Source organism: Xenopus laevis, chromosome 4L (assembly GCF_017654675.1).
Source record: "Xenopus laevis strain J_2021 chromosome 4L, Xenopus_laevis_v10.1, whole genome shotgun sequence".
Taxonomy (NCBI): domain Eukaryota; kingdom Metazoa; phylum Chordata; class Amphibia; order Anura; family Pipidae; genus Xenopus; species Xenopus laevis.
This window is the reverse complement of record NC_054377.1, coordinates 68990166-69015731: the sequence shown is the minus strand read 5'-3', so window position 1 is coordinate 69015731 and position 25566 is coordinate 68990166. Positions and strand designations below refer to the sequence as shown.

At 41.0% G+C, this 25566-nt stretch overlaps 1 protein-coding gene across 3 annotated transcripts in view; it reads right to left on the bottom strand.

The window, feature by feature from the left end:
- Window positions 1–503: 503 nt before the first annotated feature.
- Window positions 504–25566, bottom strand: part of wdr59.L (WD repeat domain 59 L homeolog) — a 54889-nt gene continuing 29826 nt past the window's right edge. The window contains exons 18-27 of one of the 3 annotated variants that reach the window (XM_018258065.2): window positions 19787–19940; window positions 18528–18584; window positions 13644–13777; window positions 12354–12435; window positions 11935–12047; window positions 10084–10222; window positions 8663–8735; window positions 5683–5806; window positions 2639–2781; window positions 504–2041 (exon numbers count right to left, since the gene is read on the bottom strand). In XM_018258065.2, coding sequence (XP_018113554.1) covers window positions 1806–2041; window positions 2639–2781; window positions 5683–5806; window positions 8663–8735; window positions 10084–10222; window positions 11935–12047; window positions 12354–12435; window positions 13644–13777; window positions 18528–18584; window positions 19787–19940 — 1255 coding nt within the window. In that variant the 3' untranslated portion in view covers window positions 504–1805. Of the gene's footprint in view, window positions 2042–2638; window positions 2782–5682; window positions 5807–8662; window positions 8736–10083; window positions 10223–11934; window positions 12048–12348; window positions 12436–13643; window positions 13778–18527; window positions 18585–19786; window positions 19941–25566 lie in introns of those variants that run through there. The other 2 variants (XM_018258066.2, XR_005966983.1) reach the window with 2 other exon arrangements.

Sequence of the window (25566 nt, the reverse complement as noted above, 5' to 3'; positions counted from 1 at the left end):
AAAGCTATGTAAATTCATTTGAAACACTCGCAGTGGCGTAACGTTAAAGGACAAGGAGAGCAAAAAAAAATAAAATCCCATTTTTACTTTCTTTAATGAAAAAGAAACCGATCTCCAATATACTTTAATTAAAAAATGTGTACTGTTTTTATAAGAAACCTGACTGTATGCAGTGAAATTCTCCCTTCATTTACTGCTGTGGATAGGAATTGTCAGACGGTCCCTAACTGCTGAGCAGGGAAACAATTATACTTATGAACAGCAGGGGGAGCCCCCTCCTTACTTACCAGCCATGCAGAATTCAAGCAGCTTTGTTTATGACGATCCCTAAGCAGCCCAGACCACACTGAGCACGTGCAGGGTCAGGCAAAGATGTTTAACAAAGTTACAAGATGGCAGCCCCCTGTGGCCAACTTTGAAAGCATAAATCATTTGTTTGATTAGGCTTGTGGTGCAGTAAGTTCATGCTGATGTTTAGTATACAAAATACAGCATTTCTAGCCTTATTCTATTTTAGACTTTCCTTGTCCTTTAATTTGTTGTAAAACACAACAGAATTAAAAGGGGTGGTTTGGGTTTTAGAAGAAGCATTTCTAGCCAATCTATATACACATTTGTTTCAGTAGGTTTACATTTTGTTTTATTCAGTTTTTTACACAAAACTACATTGAAAAGTGCATCCGGTTCCTGTACTTATGGTCCTGCCACTGCTGCAGCCCAGAGACCTCCCAAGCTAATAAAAGTGTTCCAGTATGATGTTTCTGTTGTATGCCTAAGATGTCAATGTGCATGAGATGATGCCCTTACCAGTCACAATACTGATCTTACCAATTTACTGTTTATATTCATTTTTACATGAAGTAATGTAACATCAACATGCCTTTAAAGTGCAAAGCTTTTCATAGTGCCCTATTTGTCATGGGGCCATGGTGCAATGCAAGCTGGGTCTCAGAATTGCTGCATGTCACCCCATCCAACCCAAAGGTTCTGCAAAACTGGGCACCAGAATTACCAAATATTCCCTTGCTGTTATCCTTTATCCATTTCTGATGCAGTTGGCCGTTAAATTACTACACATAAAAACACGTACTTATGGGAGTCTTCTTGTGAAACTAGGTAGGCAGAATAGATATACATTTACATTTGTTATACATTAACTACAGATATTCCGTGTGGACTCAAATAGGATACATAAACACAATGACGGCCCATTTAGCACAATTTTTGTTTCGAGTCTAATCAAGTTATCCATGAAGTGCTTCTCTGCATGAACATGTGAGTGAGGATGAGGTTAAAATATAACAGAGGGTCCAAACACTGCAAAATGCTCACGATGGCAGCCTAAAAATAAGAAAAGAACAAATGCAGCATTTTCTGCATAATGGAATATTTTATACAACGGTCTTTCAGCATTTGTCCTTACAAAAAACCCCCCACTTTGCTCCTTTATCTGTTATGGTGGGCATGCCCTCAAAGGCTCAAGTTCTGAGAATGCAGTAGTCTGTTACTCAATAGTGTCTCTTCTCTGAACAGTGCCCTTTGTGACATCTGGCACTTGTCTTCTCTGTTAATTTCCCCAATTTGCACATTACAGCAGACATTCCGTGAGAAAGCAGCCAGCCTATGTCGTACTGGCTTGGGACTTTCAGTGAAATATGCCATTTCAGAAAGCAGTTAGCCTCCTTCCTGGTCCAGCTAACAGGCTGTTTCAGTGTTTGAACACTTCCTGCTGTCACTAAAATTTTGCAGACATGCATTTGTCAGGCCGTCTGCAGCAGGCAGCATTTCTTAAAGCAAAGAAATCATCAGAATGTGCTTTCTAGTAAGCAATGGCAACCACAGCCAGTGGGACAGACTTCTTGGGTGCTAAACCACTCCAACATGTGTGCGGTGTGCCCCCCGTGTCCACAACTTAAGCAGAAATTAGACGAGCCTCGGACTGCCACGTGACAAATGGCACACTGAAAAGTGAAACCCTTGCAGATTGCACACTGTGTTCCACGCACCTCGCTGCGGCAGTGACTGCAATACACTCCAAATTCTGCATAGGAAACAAAGGCACAGAGTAAAATAATGGGCATAATGGGTAAGATAATGGGCCAATAAAATGAATGCTCACAATAATGTGCCTTTTTAAAAATCACTCTAAAAGTCCCCCAACTTACCACGCATGGCCAGTTGAAATCTTTACTTGCTACTGGACGCAAGTATGCACCCTGTATTGAAAGATTCTGACTTCAAAAATCCTTTATGAACTGTACCAATTTATTCAGCAGGAAACTGAGAATTTACAACCTCTCTTATCGGTAGAGTTGGTGTATTAACAATTTCTTTAGCAGAGATCTCATGTTAGGGGAAAATATATCACTTAAGCTATGACCCTAAGGGCAATGCTACACTGAGCTAAAAACTTGGCCTCACATGGCGCCCCACAGCAAATTAATTTAAGGGCCCCCAACATATCCAGAGGTTGTCCCGTTTTACCAATATATGTTGAAATTGCTCTTTATTTGGGCCTTGTGGGGCCCCTATAGCTGCTGGGCCCCCCTGCAGTCACAGGGTCTGCTTCCTCTGTAGTTACGCCCCTGATGTCCACATTCCCTACTGCAGCCATACTGTGCTGTTTACTATCACTTACCTATCCCCCGATGAGGCTCAGGGGGACAAGAAACAAATTTTAACACTTCAGCACGTTTCTCCTGTAGACCCCAGCGGTACAAGATTTCTCCATAACACTTCTTAAAGTCATCAAACTGCTGGGCATTTGCAGGGTCCAGCAACCTAAAAAGAATCATACAATGGCATCAGTCCTTTCATCATTTGCATCTCAATGTAAAACTGGGTACACAGAAAAAGTTGCCCAAGGGTTTAAACTGATTCAGTTTCTTTTCCCACTGAGGTATGCTGGTTATAGAGACTATTCTAAACCAACAGGAATACCAGGACTAGAATTAGGGTTAAGCAAAAGAGGCAAGAGCCTCAGACAAATTATTGGAAGTGGTGCAATTATATTAAATATCTTTGTCCCTTTTCTAAAGTCACTCTAAAAAAATGCCCCAGTTGCCATGCACAGCCAGGTGACTCCTCTACCTGCTACAGAACACAAGTGTACACCCTGATTGCTTCATCAAATTAGTTCAGTGCATAATTGAACGCTTCCCATAAAGGCTATACAAACATACATTGAGTGCACTATTAGGTGTTTATGTGTGGCTCCTTTGCACTCCACACCAACTCCACAGGGGGTGCTTAAAGGGGATTCTGTCAAATTTTATGGTTTACTTTTTATTTTTAAATTGCACTGTTTACATTGCAAATATTTCACTCTGCCATTTAAAATGTTATTCTTGAACCAACAAAAGGAGATTTTGTGTACTTGCTGTTAAATCTCTTTCTCTCCTGTTGCTTGCGGGACACAGGAACAATGTATAGCTGGTACCACTAGGAGGCAGGACACAATAAAAGAAGAACTGGCTCCTCCTCCACTGGCTGTAACCCCCATCAGGCAGAGCCCAGTTCAGTTTTGTACCAAAGAAGGAACAGGAGTTAAAAACAACTAAAACAATAACCGATTATAAAAAACATATAAACTAGTAGTCATTACAGAACCATGTTTGATAGATAATAAAGGCCTTTATCCAGGGAGGGAAGTCCTGTGTCCCCCAAGCGACTGGAGAGAAAGAGATTTAACGGTTAAAATCTTCTTCTCTCCATTGTCTGCTTAGGGGACACAGGAACAGTGGGGATGTACCAAAGCTGTCTCCGAGAATAGGGTGGGAGGAGAGGCCTATGTGGAATCAGCCACAGCAGTTTGAAGCACATTTCTGCCAAAGCGAGCGTCAGATGCCACAAAGGTGTCATAATGGTAGAATTTAATGAGAGTTGACGGAGGTCGATGTAGCTGCTTTGAACAGCTGCTCCGCTGACGCCTGGTTTCGAAACCCCCAGGATGTGCTCATTTTTGGTGTAGTGGGCCTTGATAAGGGATTGATAAGGCCAAGACCTGAGTGATCCCAAGGACAGACCCATGGAAAGGCCCTCCTGAAGAAATTCCAGGGTCCACAACCAAGAGGTTGAGAAGGTCCAAAAACAAATTTAGCAGTCCTGGTGTATAGATGAGTATTGGTCATCTATACACCAGGACTGCTAAATTTGTTTTTGGACCTTCTCAACCTTCTCAAAGTTGAGCGAGAAGGGTTTCTGCCCATTGAAAGAGGAGTTTGACTTTGTTTAGTACTGTTCTGCTTCTTGTGCCACCTTTGTGGTTTGTGTGATCTTTACAGCTTGTCCTGACAGTTCCTGTTGCCAATGGGACAGACCAAGGCGGATTGCTCATATTTGGAGCAGGTTGACTGCAGCCTTTTCTCCTCTGGAGTTCATTGTCCCTGTGCTTTCTGACCTTCCAAGTACTGCTCCCCAATCAGAAAGGCTTGCATCCATTATTAGCAGCTTTTTAGCCATAGAGTTCTTGAAGGATGCAGCAGTTTTGGAATTCCAGATGTCACTTGAGACGCCCACACCGGAATGGGTTGTTGGTGGTGTCCCTGAAAAAGGCAGATGGCTCACCCTTTGAGGCCTGGTTCATCTGGGGATGGGGTGGGTCCTGGGAGTTCCGGGCCTTAGTCTAGCGGCTTACAATTAGAACCCATGGGATCTTTGTGGCCCGATGGTAAATGTTTGCGGCATTTAGCACAAGCAAGAAATTTTACAGATGCTGAAGGAGCTCCTCTGGAAAAGTGTCACTGAATCCCCCAGACATGGTGAGGGAATTTGGAGAATGCCTTCCACAGTTGTGGCTCTGATTTGATCCTTCATTGGAGCATGTTCGCTGTTGTGGTCGTGGGAACTTCCGGAAAGGCACACTTCCTGGTCTGTGTGAGATTACCGAGGCACGTGAGGAGAGCCAATGGGGAGAATGGCTCCAATTTTAAACACGCTTAACAATGGAGTGTCATCGCTAGCTAATTAAAATCCAGTAAGGCACAATAAAATACATCGTAAACTCCTGAGGACACAATAAAAAACTTGAACTGGACTCTGCCTGCTGGGGGGGTAAAGCCAGAGGAGGAGGTGTCCTGCCTCCTTGTGGTACAGCTATACCCCACTGTTGTTGTGTCCCACAAGCAGACAATGGAGAAATGTATTTTTAGCTGTAATATTGGTGTGGAGACATTGTGCCTGATTCTGAACTTTGAGAAGGATCCAGCTCTTCAGGATGACACTTCTGTGAGGCAAATATTGTTTCTCACCTTCTTACTGTACTTCAATACTACCCAAGTCGTGCTCCCTAGCCTCACCTAGAAGTGGACATAAGAAAAGCACCCAAGCAGGAAAAAACTGGGCTGCTTGGTTGTGGGCACCTGGGAAACCCCATGCCAAATTTCAAAATTAAATAGAAAAAAAACCTGTTTCCTCTTTTAAAAAAAACAGATTTCAGTGCAGAATTCTGCTGGAGCAGCACTAATAACTAATGTGTTTTGAAAAAACATGTTTTCCCATGACCGTATGCCTTTAAGTAACGTCCCCAGCCAATCCCTCGTGAATACATTGCTGCTGAATCCAGGCAGTGCTGTTTTAATGTGGAAAGTGTAGTTTCTGCCTAATGACCTGTGTTTTAGGAAAACCTATGAAATTCTCATTAAAAAAAAAACAACGAGAATTGTAAACAAACACTGTGATCACCGTTTGTTCTTGTCGTGCTGATCTCTCTCCCGTTCCCGTGGATCCACATAATTTATGTTACAATATCGATATTCATCTGGAGATGCATCTCCCCATGGAGCCCCATGTTCAATATCTTGAGTCCCTGTTAGAGAATATTATATTTTATATTCCAATATAATTGATTTACACATATTATTACACTCAACTAGATTTAATTGTTTTCAGAAACAGTTATTCTTAACACAAATATTCATAAAGCGCCAATACTGTATATTTACCAGCACTATACCACTAAAAGTGTGTATACATCTATTATTTACTACAGTACACATTACTTGTGTATTATACCTGTATTTAAATTATGGAATTAGAGGAATAATAGGTAGCATTAACATCCTGAAGTTTGGATTTTATGGCACCTTGCTGATATCTGTAGACAATCAAAATGGATAATCTCTCCAATAAATATGTAGCCCTGGGACAGTATATATTTGTATTTTATTGTTATAATGACCTGCTTGTGCCACTACTAAATTATTAGTTTCTACTGCACATTGCTGCGTGCAAAACATTGCTCTATATAGATAAATATATATGTACATACAAAATACATATTCCTCTTCAGTTCTCAGCACTCTGTATATCATATATGGTCAGTTTTCTCAGTCTTCATCGTTATATACCCTTATTATCTTAACTTTAACCCTAAAAGTCAAACCTCATTCTATTTACAGAATGGTGTGTAAATGGAACGATTTTAAATTGGACCTGTGCTGATAGCGGAGTACCACAGGGGTCTGTGCTTTTTAACTTGTTTATAAATGACCTTTCATTTGATATTGTAAGTCTCTATTTTTGCAGTTTTCTGAATTGTGAAAACTATAAGTTCCATGCAGAATGCTGCCACTTTACAGGATTTGACTAAACTGAATAACTGGGCATCAAACTGGCAGATGGTACTGTTGATAAATACAAGGTTATACACTTTTAACAAATGCTAGTTATACATGAACTGTTATGTGTTGGAGGGGGGTCTTTGACATTAAGGGGGATTTGAAGATTTTTGTGACAAATAGATCATGCAACTGTAGGCAGTGTCAGTCATCGTCTATAGACTTATTGGACAAACACATTATTTTGCTTCTTCACAGGTTCCTGTTAAGGCATCATCTTCAGAATTGAATGTAACTTTGGAACCCAGTCCTTAAGAAACTATTAATGAAATGAAAAGATTGCAGAGACATGTAACTAAACTGGTTAATGGAATGAAGGAAGCATTATAAAAGTTGGGGTTGTTTTCTCTAGTGAAAAAACTCTTGAGATGGGATGATGACTCTATATAAGCACTTTAGTGGCCATTATAAACATATAATGGGATTATAAATGGGATAGAAACAAGAGGCCACCCCTTCAAACAACAAAATGTCAACTTGAAGCGACACAAATGTTTCTTCAAGGCGACGTCAGCAGCGCCGATCGGCGCCTTTATGCCGCCTGAGGCGGCCTTCCATTCCCTCCTCATGGCGCTCACATTTTCTGCGCAGGAGGGGGTCGGGGCGCTGCACGACGCTAGTGCAGAGAGCGCAATTGCGCTCTCTGCACTAGAAGAGCCGAATTTCCGGGTTGAAAACCGGAAATTCGGCTCTTAGTTACCAGGAGCGGCATTTTTGCCGCCCCTGGTAACCAGGGGGGCGCTGCCGCCTGAGGCGAGTGTCTCAACTCGCCTCATTGGTGGAGCGCCCCTGGACGTCAGTGAGGTTGTGAGCTTGAGTAATATCAAGATACAGCTAGTTTTTATATATGTATATATTGCTGCAATTTTTTTTTTTACTTATATAGCGATACTACTATAAGTGCCAGAACTGTGCCAGGTGTTATGTTCTAAGAGGTGGGAAACAGGAGTAGTAGTGGGAGGTGCAACAAAGTGGTTGCCCTAAGAGGAGCTGGCCAGGAACGTATGGAGATGTAGAGAGGTGCAGAGAAATGAAGGGCTTGGAAGGTTACCTCCAGTCAGCAAAACATGCTTTAAAAGATACGGACACCATAAATAATTTTTTCATTGATCATAACATTGTCGTTGCATGCTATTTATAACTTTGCCATAAGAGTATTTGCCTGATGTGCTTACACTACTTATCTGATCCCCCATGTTTCTCTAGGAGGGGGCGGCAATATTTGTGCAGCAGTAATTCATTAGTATTAGAGGCTATAACTGACAGGTTGGCAAAACAATCAGGTTTAAGAAGTTCAAGTACAATTACTTACAAAAGCCGACTTATCAGTGGACAACAATAAACATGAATTGCAGTTCCAATAATTAAAGATATAGTATGATTGAAGAGTAGTTTTTAAGGGGCAGTATCACTATAAGCCATACCAGAGTGTTAGTTGTAGAAAGTTATACTGGGGATGGAGGGAAAAAAGATTTTCATGCTTCCACACATACAGTAATACGGACACATTCCTGTAGAATGAAATACACATTTCTCTTCTGTAGTGATGGGCGAATTTGCGCCGTTTCGCTTCGCCGAAAAATTCGCGAATTTCGCGTGAAATTTGCGAAACGGCGAAAAATTCGCGAAACGGCGCCGGCGTCTCGTTTTTGACGCCGGCGCCCGTTTTTTCGACGCCGGCGAATTTTTTGCCGCGAATTTTCGCAGGCGATTCGCGAATTTATTCGCTGGCGGCAAAACGCGCAAATTCGCCGCAAATTCGCGCCTGGCGAATAAATTCGCCCATCACTACTCTTCTGCTAATGATTTTCTAGTGTATTCAGTTTAACTTGCCTCCCTTGACAGGAATCTTTTCACATGATGACAATAACGGTTTTAATATTACAGTGAAAAAGGAAATCATTTTTAAAAATTTGGATTATTTGATTATAATGGAGTCTATGGGAGATGTTAATTCCGTAATTTGCAAGTTTCTGGATAACGGGTTTCTGGATAATGGACCCTATACCCGTACTACAGTACTACAATATTTTTAGGAGTCTTACCAATTGTCCAGCTGCTATTACTAAATCCAGGATCAGACATACTGGAACCTGACCCAGAGGAGGTAAAACTGGGCTAAAGAAGAAAAATGAAATATTAAAGTTAAAATACTATAATCTCTCAGTGCTTCTTAATTCACTTTTCTGTGCATTTCTGTGGTTGTCTGCTAATAAATCAGGCCTATTTAGTGGCGCTTCTATGTAGGCATCACTCACCCAAAGCCGTTATTAAACAAAGGAAACCCACACTTTTTGTCAGAAGTCATTTGAAGTGATAGTTGCACAGAATATCAAATTAACTGTAAATAACAAGACTAGTTACATCTGTGACGTTTTGTCACAAAGGACCAAAATCTTAAACACTACCACACTGTGGTTTTACAAACATATTGCCGCTGAACTCTGTTATAATCATTATATCTCAAGTTCAGACTTCTGACACTGGAGCTCATTACATCTATCACATCCGTCGTGCATGAATTAACAACAACCTTCTAACTCTAAACAAATAAGACACTTCTTTACTTGGCATCATAGTATCCCCAGTTTCTTTGGCAAATAAGCTGCCTTGATGCAATGAAAGTACACAGGTATGGTACCAGGATACTTGTATTCAGCCTATGTCATTACTAAGTAGTAAAAAAACAGGGATGCACTGAATCTAGGATACAGTTTGGAATTCAGATGAATCCAAGAAATTTTAGAAGAACGTTGAGGTCAGCCAAATTGGATCAAAACCATTCATGTCATGCAACTTTAAAGCTCTGGCCTAATGAACATGACAATTTTTTGTTCACAATTCATAAAAAACTGTGGATTCAGTGAACCTGTAGTATGACATACAAAACAAATTTCGAAAGAAAGCATACAGAGGTAGAGCACTTCAACATTGTGTGATACAAAACAAATGGTAACTGGAGAGATAATGGATTCAAATTTTAATGTTCAGAAGATGGTCTGAAGGATTAAGAAGAGGCAAGGTAAGCAGATAATTGCGGTGGGGGGGGGGGTGCTATTTAGAATGAAAACAATCCAGAGGGCCAAAACAGCTAGTGCCAATAGAAATTAAGTCAGGGTATAAACTGCCTGCAAATAAAAAGTTCCTCCCAGGTTTTACATGGCATCTTCCCTATTACTATTCCTGTCTTTGAGTCACACAACTTTTAAATGTATAAAATGAATTACCAAGACCTGACTGTCGATGCTACACAACCTATGTTTCTGGGTTTCTCTTTAATCTGTGTCATGGTGTGCGCTTACTGCCAACACGTAGAATGGAATGGCCATATCAGAGAAGCATGGAGGAGAACGGGATAAACCATCCTTCAAAAGCCTGTGGTATCTCTTACGCATCTCTTACACATGGTTTGTGTTATCAATTATATGCAATAAATGTACTTTAAAGAATTTACTAGGGATCTTACATAGCGGCTGTGGGTAGAGCGTGAAGTAAACGTTGGGCAAGTTGTTTGTCCACCTCCTTGCAAGAGAAACTGGGCATCAAAGACACTGCACAACATGGCCAGTGTTTGAACATCATGCAAATGGCAATAATGAGCTAGTCTGTGAAAAAAGACAGTGACAAATTAAAATGGCATCAATCCAAATGTTGTGGAAAAGAGCCATTTATATACAGTCATATGAAAAAGTTTGGGAACCCCTCTTAATTCTTTGGAGTTTTGTTTATCATCGTTTATTGGATTAACAGAAAATATGCAATATCCATCATAACAAAATTAGACAGGTGCATAAATGTGGGCACCCCAACAGAAATATTACATACATACTTAGTTGAGCCTCCTTTTGCTAATGTAACAGCCTCTAGATGCCTCCTATAGCCTTTGATGAGTGTCTGGATTCTGGATGGTGGTATTTTTGACCATTAGTCCATACAAAATCTCTCCAGTTCAGTTAAATTTGATGGTTGCCGAGCATGGACAGCCAGCTTCAAATCATCCCATAGATTTTTGATGATATTCAAATTAGGGGACTGTCAATGGCCATTCCAGAATATTGTTCTTCTCCCTCTGCATAGATTTCGAAGTGTGTTTAGGGTCATTGTCTTGTTGGAATATCAAACCCCTGCCTAACTTCAACTTTGTGATGCTTGAACATCATCCTAAAGAATTTGTTGATTTGGGTTGAATTCATCTGACCCTTCACTTTAACAAGGGCCCAAGTCCCTGAACTAGCCACACAGCTCCACAGCATGATGGAACCTCCACCAAATTTGACAGTAGGTAGCAGGTGTTTTCCTTGGAATGCGGGTTCTTCTTCCGCCATGCAAAGCTCTTTTTGTTATGACCAAATAACTAAAATTTTGTCTCATCAGTCCAAAGCTCTTTGTTCCAAAATGACTTGTAAATTAGCTTTTGCATACAAGTGACTTTATTTGTGGTGTGAGTGCAACATACAGATGTTCTTTGTGCAAATTGAAGAAAGATGTACAGATACACCATCTGCAGCAAGATGTTCTTGCAGGTCTTTGGAGGTGATCTTTGGGTTGTCTGTAACCATTCTCACAATTATCCGCTTATGCCGCTGCTGTATTTTTCTTGGCCTGCCAGACCTGGGTTTTACAGCAACTGTGCCTGTGGCCTTCCATTTTCTGATTACATTCCTTACAGTTGAAACTGACCGTTTAAACCTCTGAGATAGCTTTTTATAACCTTCCCCTAAACCATGATACTGAACAATCTTTGAACAAAGCTTTGAGGATCCCATGCTGTCACTCTTCAGAGGAGACAGAAGCACAACTTGCAATTGGCCACCTTAAATACATTTTGGACACACCTGCCTATGAAGTTCAAGGCTTAACAAACTAATCCAACCAATTTGGTGTTGCCAGTAATCAGTATTGAGCAGTTAGTTGAATTCAAATTAGCAAAATTACAAGGGTACCCAAGTTTTTGCACCGCCATTTTTTCACATTTGATTTAATTTCATACAACTGAATATTGCTTCACTAAAATCTTTGTTCAGAAAACACCCCAGTACTCAGATGTTCCTGGGAAATTAAAGACATACCACCGTTATCTTTTTTGTTGAAAGTGGAGTAAATTATTATGCAGACAGAGGGGGTTCCCAAACTTTTTCATATGACCGTATATTAGGAGCAATATAAAAATCAATCAAGGGGAAGGGAATGAAGAAAAGCTACAATAAAATGCTGGCAGTCAATAAAAAGAGTGAAACTGTACCAATGCATACTGTGCTTACTATAGAAACATAAGAGCTACAAACACACACAAACACTGAAGTAAAGCAAACCATACAGTGATTCCAGTAGCTGCCGGCCAAACGGGTGACGTGCCCATGGGGTCTCCGCATCAGGATCAGACTTGGGGCTCAGACATACATCATTAGCAGCAGCAGCGAGAGCCCAGACCTGCACAAAGCATGATTAGAAACAAATGCTAGTCCTTAGCTATTTACACTGGCTGAATGCTGTACAGAATCAAAAGGTAGGTAGGTTTTTGAACCAAGGTGTTCTGTTTTGTAGCGGTTTTAACTTTTTATCTGTGAACATTCTAACTCTGTTTATAGCTGCTTCTATACCCACCCACCTAAAAGCTGGTTACACAAAGATTCAAAGAGCGGCTTACACCCCACTGATAGAATGCTAATACCCATGTAGAAGCCATAAGGTGTGCTTTATGCTACCAAACCCAGTTGTGGTGAAACAGAAACACACCTGTACCAGATCTCTGCGTCCCACACTCAGAGCAGCCGTTGCATTTTTTTGACACATCTCTTGGAGGTTACCGTGGTTGAGGCTGAAGACAGGGTGGGAAAGGAGAATGAATGGGGCGTATTAGTGTTGACTGACACTAAAAGATCCAAAACTGAGCAAAATAAATAACAAAAGAAAATGCTGCAGGAAGAATGACATCAATTATTTAAATGTATATAAATTGGCTGTGTTAATTCAAAATACTTACAAATCAAAAACAAAAGGTGAAACAGAAGTTCTTACACACTTAGAGGAAAGGACACATGGGCAATTCTGATGCTATGTTTATCCAGCTTGGCTTCTTTTATAAAAGTATATGATTACTAGGTCTTTAAAAGAAGGAAGTTTATCAAATAACTAAAATTGCCAGGGCTGACTAATGTAATTCCTGTAATATTCCCTCAGTCTGCAAACTAGAAGTCTCATATGACGTTCCTTACAGTGAAAATGAAATTTGAAGGAACCTCTTCGCATGCATACAAACAGAGCAGCTTCCTACCTATTAAATTCATTACACCACTTCATGAGACATTCCCCTACCCTACAGAGTTATGAAGGTGCCCTAAAACTTACCTCTTCTGTGAAGCCAACTCTCTAACCAATTAACCTCTAGCAGCCCCCTTGTACATTTCAATTCAGTTCCTGACAATACAAAAGCCTTACCACATCCTGCTGATCTATTATCCCGTCACTTACAGTCATAACGCTAACCTTAATAGGTCTCCAACATAAACAAGCTAAGAACAATAAGCTACAAATGTTATGCCTTATTTCTGATAGATCCCTGCTCCACATAGTTTGTAAACTCTTGAGGGCTGGGCCCTGATTACCTACTGTATCAGTTTGTATGTCAGATATGTACCCTTATGTTCAGCACTGTGGAAATAAATAATTACAAAAATAATAATCTGCTGCTCCACTAGGAACAAAATGCATTAAATGTTTCCATCTTCTCTATACCCACCCACAAGTGTCCTAAGATTAGCAGGGCATTCCAAAACCAGCAATACAGTTAAGAACTAATACCTGCAGAGAAGTTCCTGTAAAGGAAGTTAAGGTTTAATATTGCATTGTGAACACACTTGTCACCTTTTTGAAAAAAATTACAAATAACTTTTCTGTAACTGGCAGGTGCAATTACTTTGTAAGACATGCAACAAAATGACCCAATGAAACATTCCTCTAGGGTTGTTTATACAGGCTGACACACAAAAACAGGCAAGTACAAAGTGCCCTTTGCACAAATCTCACATGTACATCTCTCCCAGGGTCTTGTGCACAGTCAGCAGGCAGGAGATGTCCTGGATTATAACTTTGCCAGCCGCCTTGATTGGCCGAGAGTTTGGGTCGCTGTTTTCACGTTTGGATTTCCACCTCCGAGATTTCTGAGGGCAGAAAAAAAGTCAAGACCTCATTAGCACAATAAGGAACAGAGAAATTGTATACCCTTTAGTTGGGATGGCTCAGTTAAAATAACAGTCCCCCAAATACTATACTACTAGTCAGTTAGCACTAATTACCCAGCTTCTAAAATTCATAGTTTTCATATGTAATAACAGATTGGTCATTGTGCCAGTAGATGACAATTGTTTTTTCAGTTGCTTTCTATTTTTTTTTCTATTTTTTATTAATTAGATTCATTTTCCCCAAACCAAACACAAGTTTAATTTTTTCCCCAGCATTCTCCAGGCAAACTCCACACTTAAAGGGGTTGTTCAACTTTGAGATAACTTTTAGTATGATGTAGAGAGTGATATTCTGAGACAATTTGCAATTGGTCTTAATTTTTTATTACTTAAGGTTTTTGAGTTTTTTAGCTTTTTATTCAGCAACTCTTCAATTTGCATTTAAAGCAATCTGGTTGCTAGGGTACAAATTCCCCTAGCAACCATGCACTGATTTAAATAAGAGACTGGAATATGAATAGTAAGAGGCCTGAATAGAAGGATCAGTAAACAAATGTAACAATAACAATATATTTGTAGCCTTACAGAGCATTTGCTTTTTAGAAGGGGTCAGCGACGCCCATTTGAAAGTTGCAAAGAGTCAGAAGAAAAAGGCAAATAACTATAAAACTATACAAAATAAATAATGAAAACCAATTTAAAATTGGCCATTCTATAACATACTAAAAATTACCTTAATGGTGAACCACCCCTTTAATAAGAGTGTGACTTGATAACACAGATGGCCATTCATTTAAATAGGATGTGATGATAGGGAATTGCAAGGGAACAAGTAGAATGGCCAAGATAAGTACATGAACAAAATATTTATGTATATTCTGTGGTTTGGCACAACTGTTCACCAAAGTGCCAAGTAATTAATTTTGATGGACAAAAAAAAAAAAACAAAACAAAAAAAAAAAAACTTATTTAACAAACTGTGATAGTATTGCATTCAATTATTACAGACAATATGAGCCAATTACCAGTATTATCTAACCTTCTCAAGTCTCTAATGGATCTGCTCATTAAAGGGAATATCAACCCAAAAATGTTTTTTGCTTAATAAAATAAAACATAACTTTGCAATATACATTCATGACATTTTTCTGTTTTTTAAGTTATTTGTATATGTATTGCTATTGAAATCAGTGTATCAGTGTATCCTGTTCCTTTCTAAAGCTGGCCATAGACATGTAAATTTACCTTCACATCGGAAAAACGATTGTTCGGTGTCATCTCCAGACCTGCCACTAACCATTCAGATCAAATGATGTAGTAAAAGAACAGATCAGACTCTGTTATCAAACGAAAGTTAATGTCTGACAAAAGCTGGTGACAGACTCCCACTGATATTGTCAGAACGGCAATACACGCAGAGATATTATCGGTAGCCGACAGAAATTTTCTAACCTGTCCAATCCCTGAACGATCGCCACGGGCCGAAAATCGTACAAATTTTTGCGTCTATGGCAATCTTAAGACGTTTACAACATTGTTTAAAGTGTAACAGAGTTACGCAAATGCTGCTTTTAATAATAATAATAATAATAATAATAATAATAATAATAAAAATAATAATGCACTGAAAATGTTTTAATACATGTACATTGTAAAGTTTATTTTATTATGCAGATTTTTTTGGGGGTTGACTTGTCCTTAAAAGGAGAAGGAAAAGTTAAAACTAAATAAGCTTTATAAGAAAGGTCTATATGAAAACACTAGTAAACCCTCAAAGAAATGCTGCTCAGAGTCCACTGTCAAAAGAAACACCACATTTCTTTCCTTCTATTGTGTCTATTGTGTATACATGGGCTTCTGTATCAGATTTCCTGTATTCATCTTAAACCTCCAGGGCTTGGGCTTGAGCATGCTCATTTTACTCCTCTCCCCCTCCCCTACCTGCTGTAATCTGAGCTCAGAGCTATGGGCAAGCAGGGAGAGACTCGGGCAGGAAGTGATGTCACAGCAAGCGAATATGGCAGCTGCCATCTTAAACAGAGACAGTGGGGGTCATTTATAAAGTTTGCGCAGCGCATATTTTGTCGCAAATGGTTGTATTGCCCATGTTTTTTCCTGAACGCTAAAAAAATTGCACTGCTGTGCCCATCTTTCCGTTTTTTGTGAATTCTGTGAATACATTTTTGCAAATGGCACACTGAGTTTGCGCAAGCGCACCCAATATGCGAGGTTGTTGTGCACGAAAATAGCATTGACAGTAACTTAAATTCGCACTTTGCAAAACTTTTATGCAAATATTTTCTCCACCACCAAAGTTGTGGCATAAAACCATGCACAGGGCAAATATATTCACTTTGCGAACCAATCTGACTTGCGCAAAGTTTATAAATGACCCCCAGTGTCTAGAGCTGTTTACTCAGGTATGGAAAAGCATTCTAAAGAATAAAAATGGTGTTCTATCTTGCACTATTATGGCTAATCTATTGGCAATAAACTGCCTTGGTAGTTTCCTTCTACTTTAATACAAAGAAAGTTTTTGGTAGTTACTGGGCTACTTTTACTATGCTACTGATGTACCTGTAATCTTGCCCTTATTTTCTAGCATGCCTGGCTAGGTACCTAGCATTTTTGAGGTTGGCAGGACAGATGTAGGTGTGACTAATGCAGCATGCCACAATGATAGAATGACTCCATAGTCTTATAGTGGCAGCAGAAAATATATTTTTTTAAATCCTTATAACCATACTTAAGAACTGGGCCATTTTCTCCTAAATGCACTATTTTGAATTCTTTAGCTTTGCATTTAGAAGTCCCCATCTTTGCCTCACATTGCATATTGCTCTTCACAAAGCAGCGTGATTCAGACATCAGAAAAGCAATTCTTTGCTTTACAAACGTGGAGGTCTTTTAGTTTGAAAAGAAGTGGGCACATTTTGTAAACAAAGCCTACTTAGCCACCTTCACCGTTCAAATTTTGAGGGCATCTGCTATGTTATGACTGATTGAATAAAGCTACACGTAGGCAGGGATGCTATTAATGGGTATAGTATACACAGTCAGCCAACTCTGCACAGAAAACAAAGGGGCAGATTTATTTGAATGTGAGATTAGAATTCACCACAGAAAATTTCACTCACTCTTTTTAATACTATGGGATTTTTAGAATCATATCTATCACTGGGTAAAAGTTCATTGATAAATACAATTAAAAAAAAAAACCATAGGATTGAATAGAAAGTGTGTGAACTTTTCTGTAATGAGCTTGAACTGGGGTCCTCAGCTGGTTCTGCTGGCAAAGAATGAAAATAATCAGGTTGCAATACATTTTGATCAGTCTGTAGGGCTGCTTTTAGTCAGCTTGGATTAAAATTATTTTATTGGCAGATCAAGTCTATTTGGAAAAATCAAATTTAATTTCTCAAACATGTAAATTACATGAACGTACAGAGGATGTTGAGGGCAGCAGATATAATGTCAACTGGTGCATTATCAACTGTTTTTCCAAAAAAAAAAAAAAAGGTGTATTAACAGAGCAGAAAGTATTGCTTTGAAATATTCTGAATCAGTAAGCAGCACTTACCTTTGTTTATGAGAAAAAATGCTTCATTTACTTCTCTCTTTCGTAGGATGTCCTCATACAGTATGAGGCAAGACCAAGTGACACTGTGAATTTATTTTACTTTTGCCACACCAAAATTACTATGGTTATCTTTGCTTCCCAATTACAGACAGTGTGCCCACGATATAAAATTACCATCTAACCGTGTCCACTTAAAAATTAACCTTGCTATGCCAACGCAGGATCACCAAGAGTGATTGTGCTAATTGGAGAACAGTCATTTGGACAACTGACATAAACAGAGGGTGATGGCAGGCCAAAGACAATTAAGGGTAAAGAAGTGTTTGCAATAGTCAGCCCTAGATTGAAGCAAACACTACTGGAAGGTGGTTAAAAAGGGAGAAAGAAATGTTGAGTGAGGTAGGGTATTTAGTTCCAGTTTCACACAGAAAAGGAAAATAACACCCAAAGTGGAAAGAAGGGAATAGGAACAAAGCATAGTTAGTGACAAAAAAAAGCAAGATTGTGCAAAAGAAGCAGCACACCAGAAAGATAGGCAACAAATCAAAATAACCAAGAAAATGAGAAAGGGAACATGAGAGGATTATGGGAAGGACTATAGCAAAGAAAAATAGAGTAAAAAAAAGCGACAAGAGACTCAGACATTCCCGATATATATATATATATTTGCAGATTGTGGCAAGAGGGAAAGGATTATTACAAAGCTTGGGGACTAAGAGCCCAAGAATAAAACAACAATTGGTGCAAAGTTAAAATAGTACATAAGCAATTATGTGGACTGGTTTGTGAGTTTCTACTTTATTAGTGTCAGGTTATATATATATATGCATTTAATAAGTGCATGAATTCCATTTTCAACAGTTTCAGCACATGTTAAAACAAAGGCCTTAGGATAACATACAGCCTAATTATGAAAGCCACATTATTTATGTAGTAGAATTAGGAAGCTCTATAATGTATAGAATGTGCCAGTGTCACTACTTTGTTGTATAGAGCTACAGTAGGTGAGAACCAGTCTGCAGTAGCAGTGGTCACTGGGTGTACTGTTAGAGAACATACAGTGAGAGCTTTATTCTTGGGGTCTCAGACAAACTGCACCAGATATTTGAGCAGGAGAAAAAGGCAGTTACTTAGCAAAGGGCACAGTACCGGGAAGTCGTTAATCACTTGGATGGACCATCGCCTGCGAGCAGACAGGGGGGGCGTCTGCATGTCAGAAGAGGTGAAGGGAAAGGAGGATGAAAGGGAGATTGAGGAGATAGAGAAGAAAAAAAGGGAAAAAATCATCAAGAAAAATATCTAAAATTATTTTGCTTGGCCAATGAACTTTGAAAATGTAAAATCACCCTGGCCGTCCTTCATTTTTCTCCAAAGAAGCACAGGTAAAACAAAATTGCAAAGAATGTGTAGTTGTTCTGTTCCAATGATCTAAGAATATACTGCACAGCAGCTGATTTGAATTTAATGACAAGTGCATTAGTGTTACTATTACACTTTATCAAACAAATCTGTGGGGTGTAACTCATTTATGCAGCCTGTGGTAGTGGACAGAGGCCTGATGCTCAGACAGAGTTTGACTGTTTATTTACTGCACTAAATGTTTCTGAAAGACCAACTTAAATGATGTGTGGAATATTGTGTGTAGATTCTGATTTGCCATATTTCTGAAATACACCAAGATGGCCAATTTAACAACACTTTAAAAATATATTTTCAGGGGGACACTGACCTAATTTTGGAACAAAAAGTTGGAACTGAACTTAAAAATAATGAAAAACACTAAACTACAGGGAACCTTGGACGTGGCACAATGGGAAGCGGTAAACCAAGGGATTTCAATACATAATTAGAAAGAACTGGTGTGTGTTAATTTAAGACTAAACTATTTAAGCATTCTGGCCATGACAAAAAAACTAGCAGCAGCAAGCTCATTTCTATATAAATGTGGTTAGCTTCTGAACATGTAACAAATATCACATTTATAAGAGAGAAACTAAAGGAAAGTTCTACAATATTTACTTCCACACTACTACTACTACTTCTAACAACGGAGGAGTAGTAATTGTGCTGCCTTAACCTAAAGCATGTTTTAGGGAGATGGGTGGGGCTGCCAAGCCAAGACACCTGTACTCATTCCTTGTCAAGCACACAGGGATTAGCTGGTGCAGTTTAAATCAAATCCAGCTAATTGTTAAATTGACATATCTGCACTGATGGTCCACAGTTTGCAGAGAGGTAGCTTGTGTACCTGGGGATCTAAAGCATGCTTGTTTCATAAGTGAGTATCTCAAGAACTTGAGTGTCTTGCCTAATAGGTGACAACTAGTCACCTTTATGGTAACTGGACATTGGCATAACTAGAAGAGAGAGAATTTATAAGTAAGAAGGCTATGGCAGAGCCTACATACCCTTTCTTTGTAATAAAACGAACTAATGGAAACTTGCTCCTTCTCACTGCGAGTTGGACTCCCACTATATATACGCAGGTTTCCTGGAGCCTCTGTCCGAATTTTCATGGGTGCCATGACTCCAGTGTGATAAGCAGAGAGGGCAGATAGAGATCTGCAACCAAAGTTAAAAGCATTTTATGGCTGTATAGAAAACTCTGCAAAGGGGCAAACATTAGCAGATATTTAATTCAAAAAATTAAATTTAATGAAGGATTTTTTTTTTTTTTTTTTTACACAGGATAACATTCTTAAAAAAATTAGGTACTCGGCCTCATAAAGGCTACCTAAGGCATGTCCAGGACAAGCTACTGCAAAAAATAGATTTTTATACTTACCGTTAAATCCTTTTCTCTTGTCCTACATTGAGGGACACAGGCACCATGGGGTTAAGACCTGTTGCTGGAGGATGGACACTAAACGGTTAAAGAAGCTCCTCCTCCGGCACTGGGTCTTATCCATGTCGGACTGGGATGCTAGGGGCACACCAGAAAACCTTAGAACTTGGGCCCACTTCACAAACTATTATTCCTCTTCACTCTGCCTTTTTATTCTCCTAGTCTTTTATATCTACTTACTATACCATATTCTTTCATTATTATGCCTCTTTTTCCCATAAAGAAGTAGGGAATGAGCAAAATAGGGCAAATGGTTAGAATCAAGAGGGCCCACTGACACCTGGGCCCACCGGGAGTTTTCCTGGTATCCCGGTGGGCCAGTCCAACACTGGTCTTATCCCCTGCCTACTTCCTGAACCCTCTGTTTTTTAGGCCGAAAAAGGAAGGACCATCCGGATATGCAAACAGAGGAGAAACCTCACCCCTTTATAATTTTAACTGTTACTATAGAACGAGTTTAAAACTTCAGAATATACAGGGAGGGAAGGCCTGTGTCCCCCAATGTAGGACAAGAGAAAAGGATTTAAGGGTAAGTATAAAAATCTATTTTTCTCTTGCCGAGATTGGGGGACACAGGCACGTCCCAAAGATACCCATGAGGGCGGGACAGAAACCCCAATGCTCCGGTAATAACAGTGTGAAGCACCTTTCTCCCAAAGTTTGCTTCTGCTGATGCGAAGGAATGTATCTTATAGAATTTGGAGAAAGTGTGAGTTGATGACCACACTGCCGCTCTGCAAACCTTGGTGGCGAACCGCCCAAGAAGTGCTGAGGGATCTGGTGGAGTGAGCTCGGATTCCGGCTGGTGGAGTTCTACTCTTAGCCGAGTAGGCTCTGATAATGGCTGTCCTGATCCATCTTGAGATTGTGGCCTTAGAAGGGCAGAAGGCCCTTTCGAGGTCCCTCTGGAATGATGAACAGACTAATCTCCTGACACTCTTGGTCGCTGAAATGTAAGCCTTCAAGGTGCGTACTAAATACAGTGTGTGAAGCTTCTTCTCAATTGCCGACTTGGGATGTGGACAAAAGGACGGCACCACCATATCCTGATTAATGTGGAAGGCAGATACAACCTTGGGAAGGAATTCCGGTGTTGGTCGCAGTACTACCTTATCCTCATGGAATATAGTGAGGGAGGCTTGCATGATAGGGCTGCCAGCTCTGACACCCGTCTGGCAGAGGTGATCGTTAGTAGAAATACGGTCTTGATCGTTAAAGTAGGTAAGGGAATCTCCATGAGAGGTTCAAATGGAGGATCTTGCATAGCGGATAGCACCACATTGAGATTCCATGGAGAGACAGGATGACGATATGTAGGAACCTGCCAAAGAGCGCCCTGTAGGAAGGTCCTAATGTTAGGTTGCATAGCCAATTGATGTTGGAACAAAATGGAGAGGGCCGACACCTGAATTTTCAGTGAACTAAGGGCCAGACCCTTGTTCAACCCTTCTTGTAGAAACCATAATATATGTTTCCCTCATCAAGGACCTGCGGATTCTCTGTGTTGCTCTTGCACCAAGCAATGAAGGTCCTCCACACCCTGTGGTAGATGCGAGACGGACACCGGCTTTCTGGCCTTCATTAATGCAGGTATAGCCTCCTTGAGAACCCCAGAGTTGGAAAGGATCAAGGCTTCAAGAGCCATGCCGTTAAATCCAGCTGTGGAGAATTCGGGTGGAACAGCGGCCCCTGTGACAAGAGGTCTTCTCTGCATGGGAGTTGGAATGGGGCCTCTGCTGCTAGCGTCATGATTTCTGCGAACCAAGGCCTTTGGGGCCAGAAGGGGGCTACCAGGATTGACTCTACTGCCTGTTCCTTTATTCTTCGGATGACTCTCTGAAGTAATGCAAGGGGAGGAAACACATACACCCGTTGAAATGGCCATGGAGCTACTAGCGCGTCTACTGCTATTGCGAACGGGTTGTTGCTTCTTGCCATGTATCTTGGTAGCTTGTTGTTGTAGCGTGAGGCCATCAGATCCACCTCCGGTATGCCCCACCTTGCCACGATCTCTTGAAATACATCCGGATGTAGGCTCCACTCTCCCTGGTCTACTGTCTCTCAACTGAGGAAGTCTGCTGCCCAGTTGCCTACTCCTGGAATATGTACCGCTGAGATAGCCAGTACGTTGTTCTCTGCCCAGAGAAGAATCTCTTGAGCCTCTGCTAGAGCAGCCTGACTTCTTGTGCCTCCCTGGTGATTTATATAAGCTACTGCCGTTATGTTGTCTGATTGTACTCGTATTGGCAGTCCGCTCAGGTTGGTTGTCCAATGGGATAGGAACAATCGGATGGCCCAGAGCTCCAAGATGTTGATAGGAAGAGATCTTTCCCTCAGGCTCTATTTGCCCTGAATAGTGAGATTGTCTAGGACCCCTCCCCAGCAGTGGAGACTGGCGTCTGTCGTGACTACAGTCCACGAGTGGTTGGGGGAAGAGCTTCCCGGACTTTAGAGTCAGTGGTCGAAGCCACCATGTCATGGAATCTCGAACAGGGCCTGTCACCAAGATCTTGCGGTCCAAGTCCCCACGAATCCTTCTCTGATGCTGCAGGATTAGTCGCTGTAGCAGTCTTGTGTGGAGTTGTACATAAGGTACTGCTGGGAACGAGGCTACCATCGTTCCCAAGGCTCTCATGGCTACACGTAGGGGTATGTAGTTCTCCCTCTGAATGGTTAGTAGCCGTGTGCAAAAGGAAGCTATCTTGTCTGGGGGAAGGAAGGCTTTTCCCCTGGATGTGTCCAATGTCAGACTGAGGTATTCTGTCCTCTGTGAAGGTGTGAACACTGAGTTCTGATGGTTGATGAGCCAACCAAGCTGGGTTAAGGTCTCTATCACCTTGTGAAGGTGGATTGCGGTCAGGGAATGAGACGGTGTCTTGACTAGGAGATCGTCTAAGTAGGGTATGAACCCCACACCCTGGAGTCTCAGGTCTGTCAGGGCGACTGCTATCACCTTTGTGAAGACTCGTGGAGCTGAGGAGAGTCCGAACGGAGAGCAACAAATTGCCAATGTTCTCCTGCGGCAAAGAAACCAAGGAATCTGTAGTGGTTGGGATGTATAGGCACATATAGGTATGCGTCCTTGATGTCGAGCACTGCCATGAACTCTCCTTTGTCTAAGGAAAACTGCAACTGATTCCATCTTGAAATGCTGCTTCCGGACGTAAAAAACCACAACCTCTGTCCCTGGGGGAAACTTGTTGAATGATCCCGATGATGCAAGGTCGTGAAGGATTCTTCGATATGCGGAGCATTTGGGCTCTCATGGTGGAAGGCGTGACACGAAGAACCGTGGTGGTGGAATCTGTACAAATTCTATGAGGTACTATCTTCTGCACCCAGGGGTCCAGCACCCTCTGTTCCCACACCTCCCGAAAGTTTCTTAGGCGACCACCTAAGAGGATGCCCTCGGGGATGGGCACCCCTTCATGTGGAGGTAGACGTGTCTTGAGAGGGCTTGCTGATAGTTCATGTTGAAGACCAACTGGTGCACTGCTTAGATTGAAATCTGGAGCGACCCGCTGACTGATGTTTATCTGTCTGTGGTCGCTGTCTCTGTCCTTGACGAAAGGGCCTCTTAAAGATTGGACGCTTAGGTCGATTTGAAGTATATAAAGGGGGAAGGAAGGGAAAGCGTTACTTACCCCTCCATGCCAGCTGATAGTGCCCAATACTGGTGCAGAGACCCTGTCCTGACCACTGGGGCAGCCTCCATAGAGCGGGATCCAGCAGTCACAGGGTAGTGAGGGAGCCTTAGCCTGCAGACCTCCGTGGAGCGGGAAGGCTCTAGGGGCACAAAATAAAAATCACCCACAGGATTAGGGAGATTGTCGGCTGGCGGGGGCACTGGAAAAATAACTCTGGCCCCCTTTGCTGGCATGGTACATGAATAAATCCGTACCACTGCTCCCTGCCAGGCAGTATCTGTCCTCCTTCTGAGGACAGTAAAGAAAAAAACGGAGGGTTCAGGAAGTAGGCAGGGGATAACACCCAGTGCCAGAGGAGCTTCGGCCATCCTCCAGCAACAGGATCTTAACCCCATGGTGCCTGTGTCCCCCAATCTAGACAAGAGAAATATTGGTTCAAATGGTAATTCTTATACAATGTGCAACGATGGAGTAGTACTTGGCTTGTCAAAGACTCCTAGCCTATCAGTTGTTAATTAAGCACTATTAGTCAGCAGTTGCAAATAGCTAAGCATCGTCCACTTGCTTAGCCTCACTGCTTTCCTTTTATTGTAGGGATTTGATAAATGGTGCATCAGCTCAATACTTTGCTTTTACATAGTGCTAACAGTTGTGCATAAATGGTCACAGGCATTGTCAAGTGATGGTTCCTTATGAAGAAAGCACTTATACACTTCTCTGTAGTTGCTGTTTTGTGTTTCTCAGTGATACATTCCCTTGTTAACATTCACAGTAATCAAGTCATGAACACAGTGAAATTTCAGAAGACTCAGAAGACAATGGACCACTGACACAGAAATAAACCAGATCAAGTATCTTTTGCTTTGTATGGACAGAAGAGTTAGAATAATAAAGGCACCAACTCATGATTCTGGTTTCTTTTTGAACCAAACCTCCACAGATGAAAAAACAGTGTGGCAAAGCACAATGTGCACATAAGCACACATGGAATTTAAAAGTTGCATACAAAAGGATATACAAAATTCTCATACAAAACACACTTGCTTTAAGTTTTTTTTGTGCTTTATACAGTGTCCAGGTACAGGATGCGACTTACTCTTTCTACCCTGTCTGCAGAACAGAGAGAGGCAGTTGGGACCTCCATCTGAATACAGTAATGCTTCCCGTCTGTCAGAGCTGAGCACTATCCACTTGCTTCTAAATTCTTTACAGGGAAATTTGAAGAAGGGTATCACTTCCTATGTTGTGTTTCTAAACCTACTCTAAATCTTGCATACCTTTCTTTGTCAACAATTTAAATAAATGAGAAGGAAAGGTAATATCACTGGGGGTCCAAATCTTAGGCACCCCCCTGTGATTATAATCACTTACCTGACACCCTGGGCCAGTACTCCTGTTAGCAGCAGACTTAACTGGACCAGGGTACTTATGAGTGAGCTACTTCTACTGTGCATGTGCAGCTTATGCGAAGAACGCTCCTTGATGCTCACTCGGAAGTACCCGGGCTAATGCAGTTTTTTGGTAACAGGAGCAGCAGCATAGAGTATCAGGTAAGTGATTATAATCACTGGCCTAACATTTAGCACCAAACCCAGTGATTTCACATTTCATTCTCTTTAAAGCAGAATAAATGATTGTTTTATTGCCAATGGCCATATTTGATTCAAATAATCTTTTGATAAACTTAAGCTAAAAA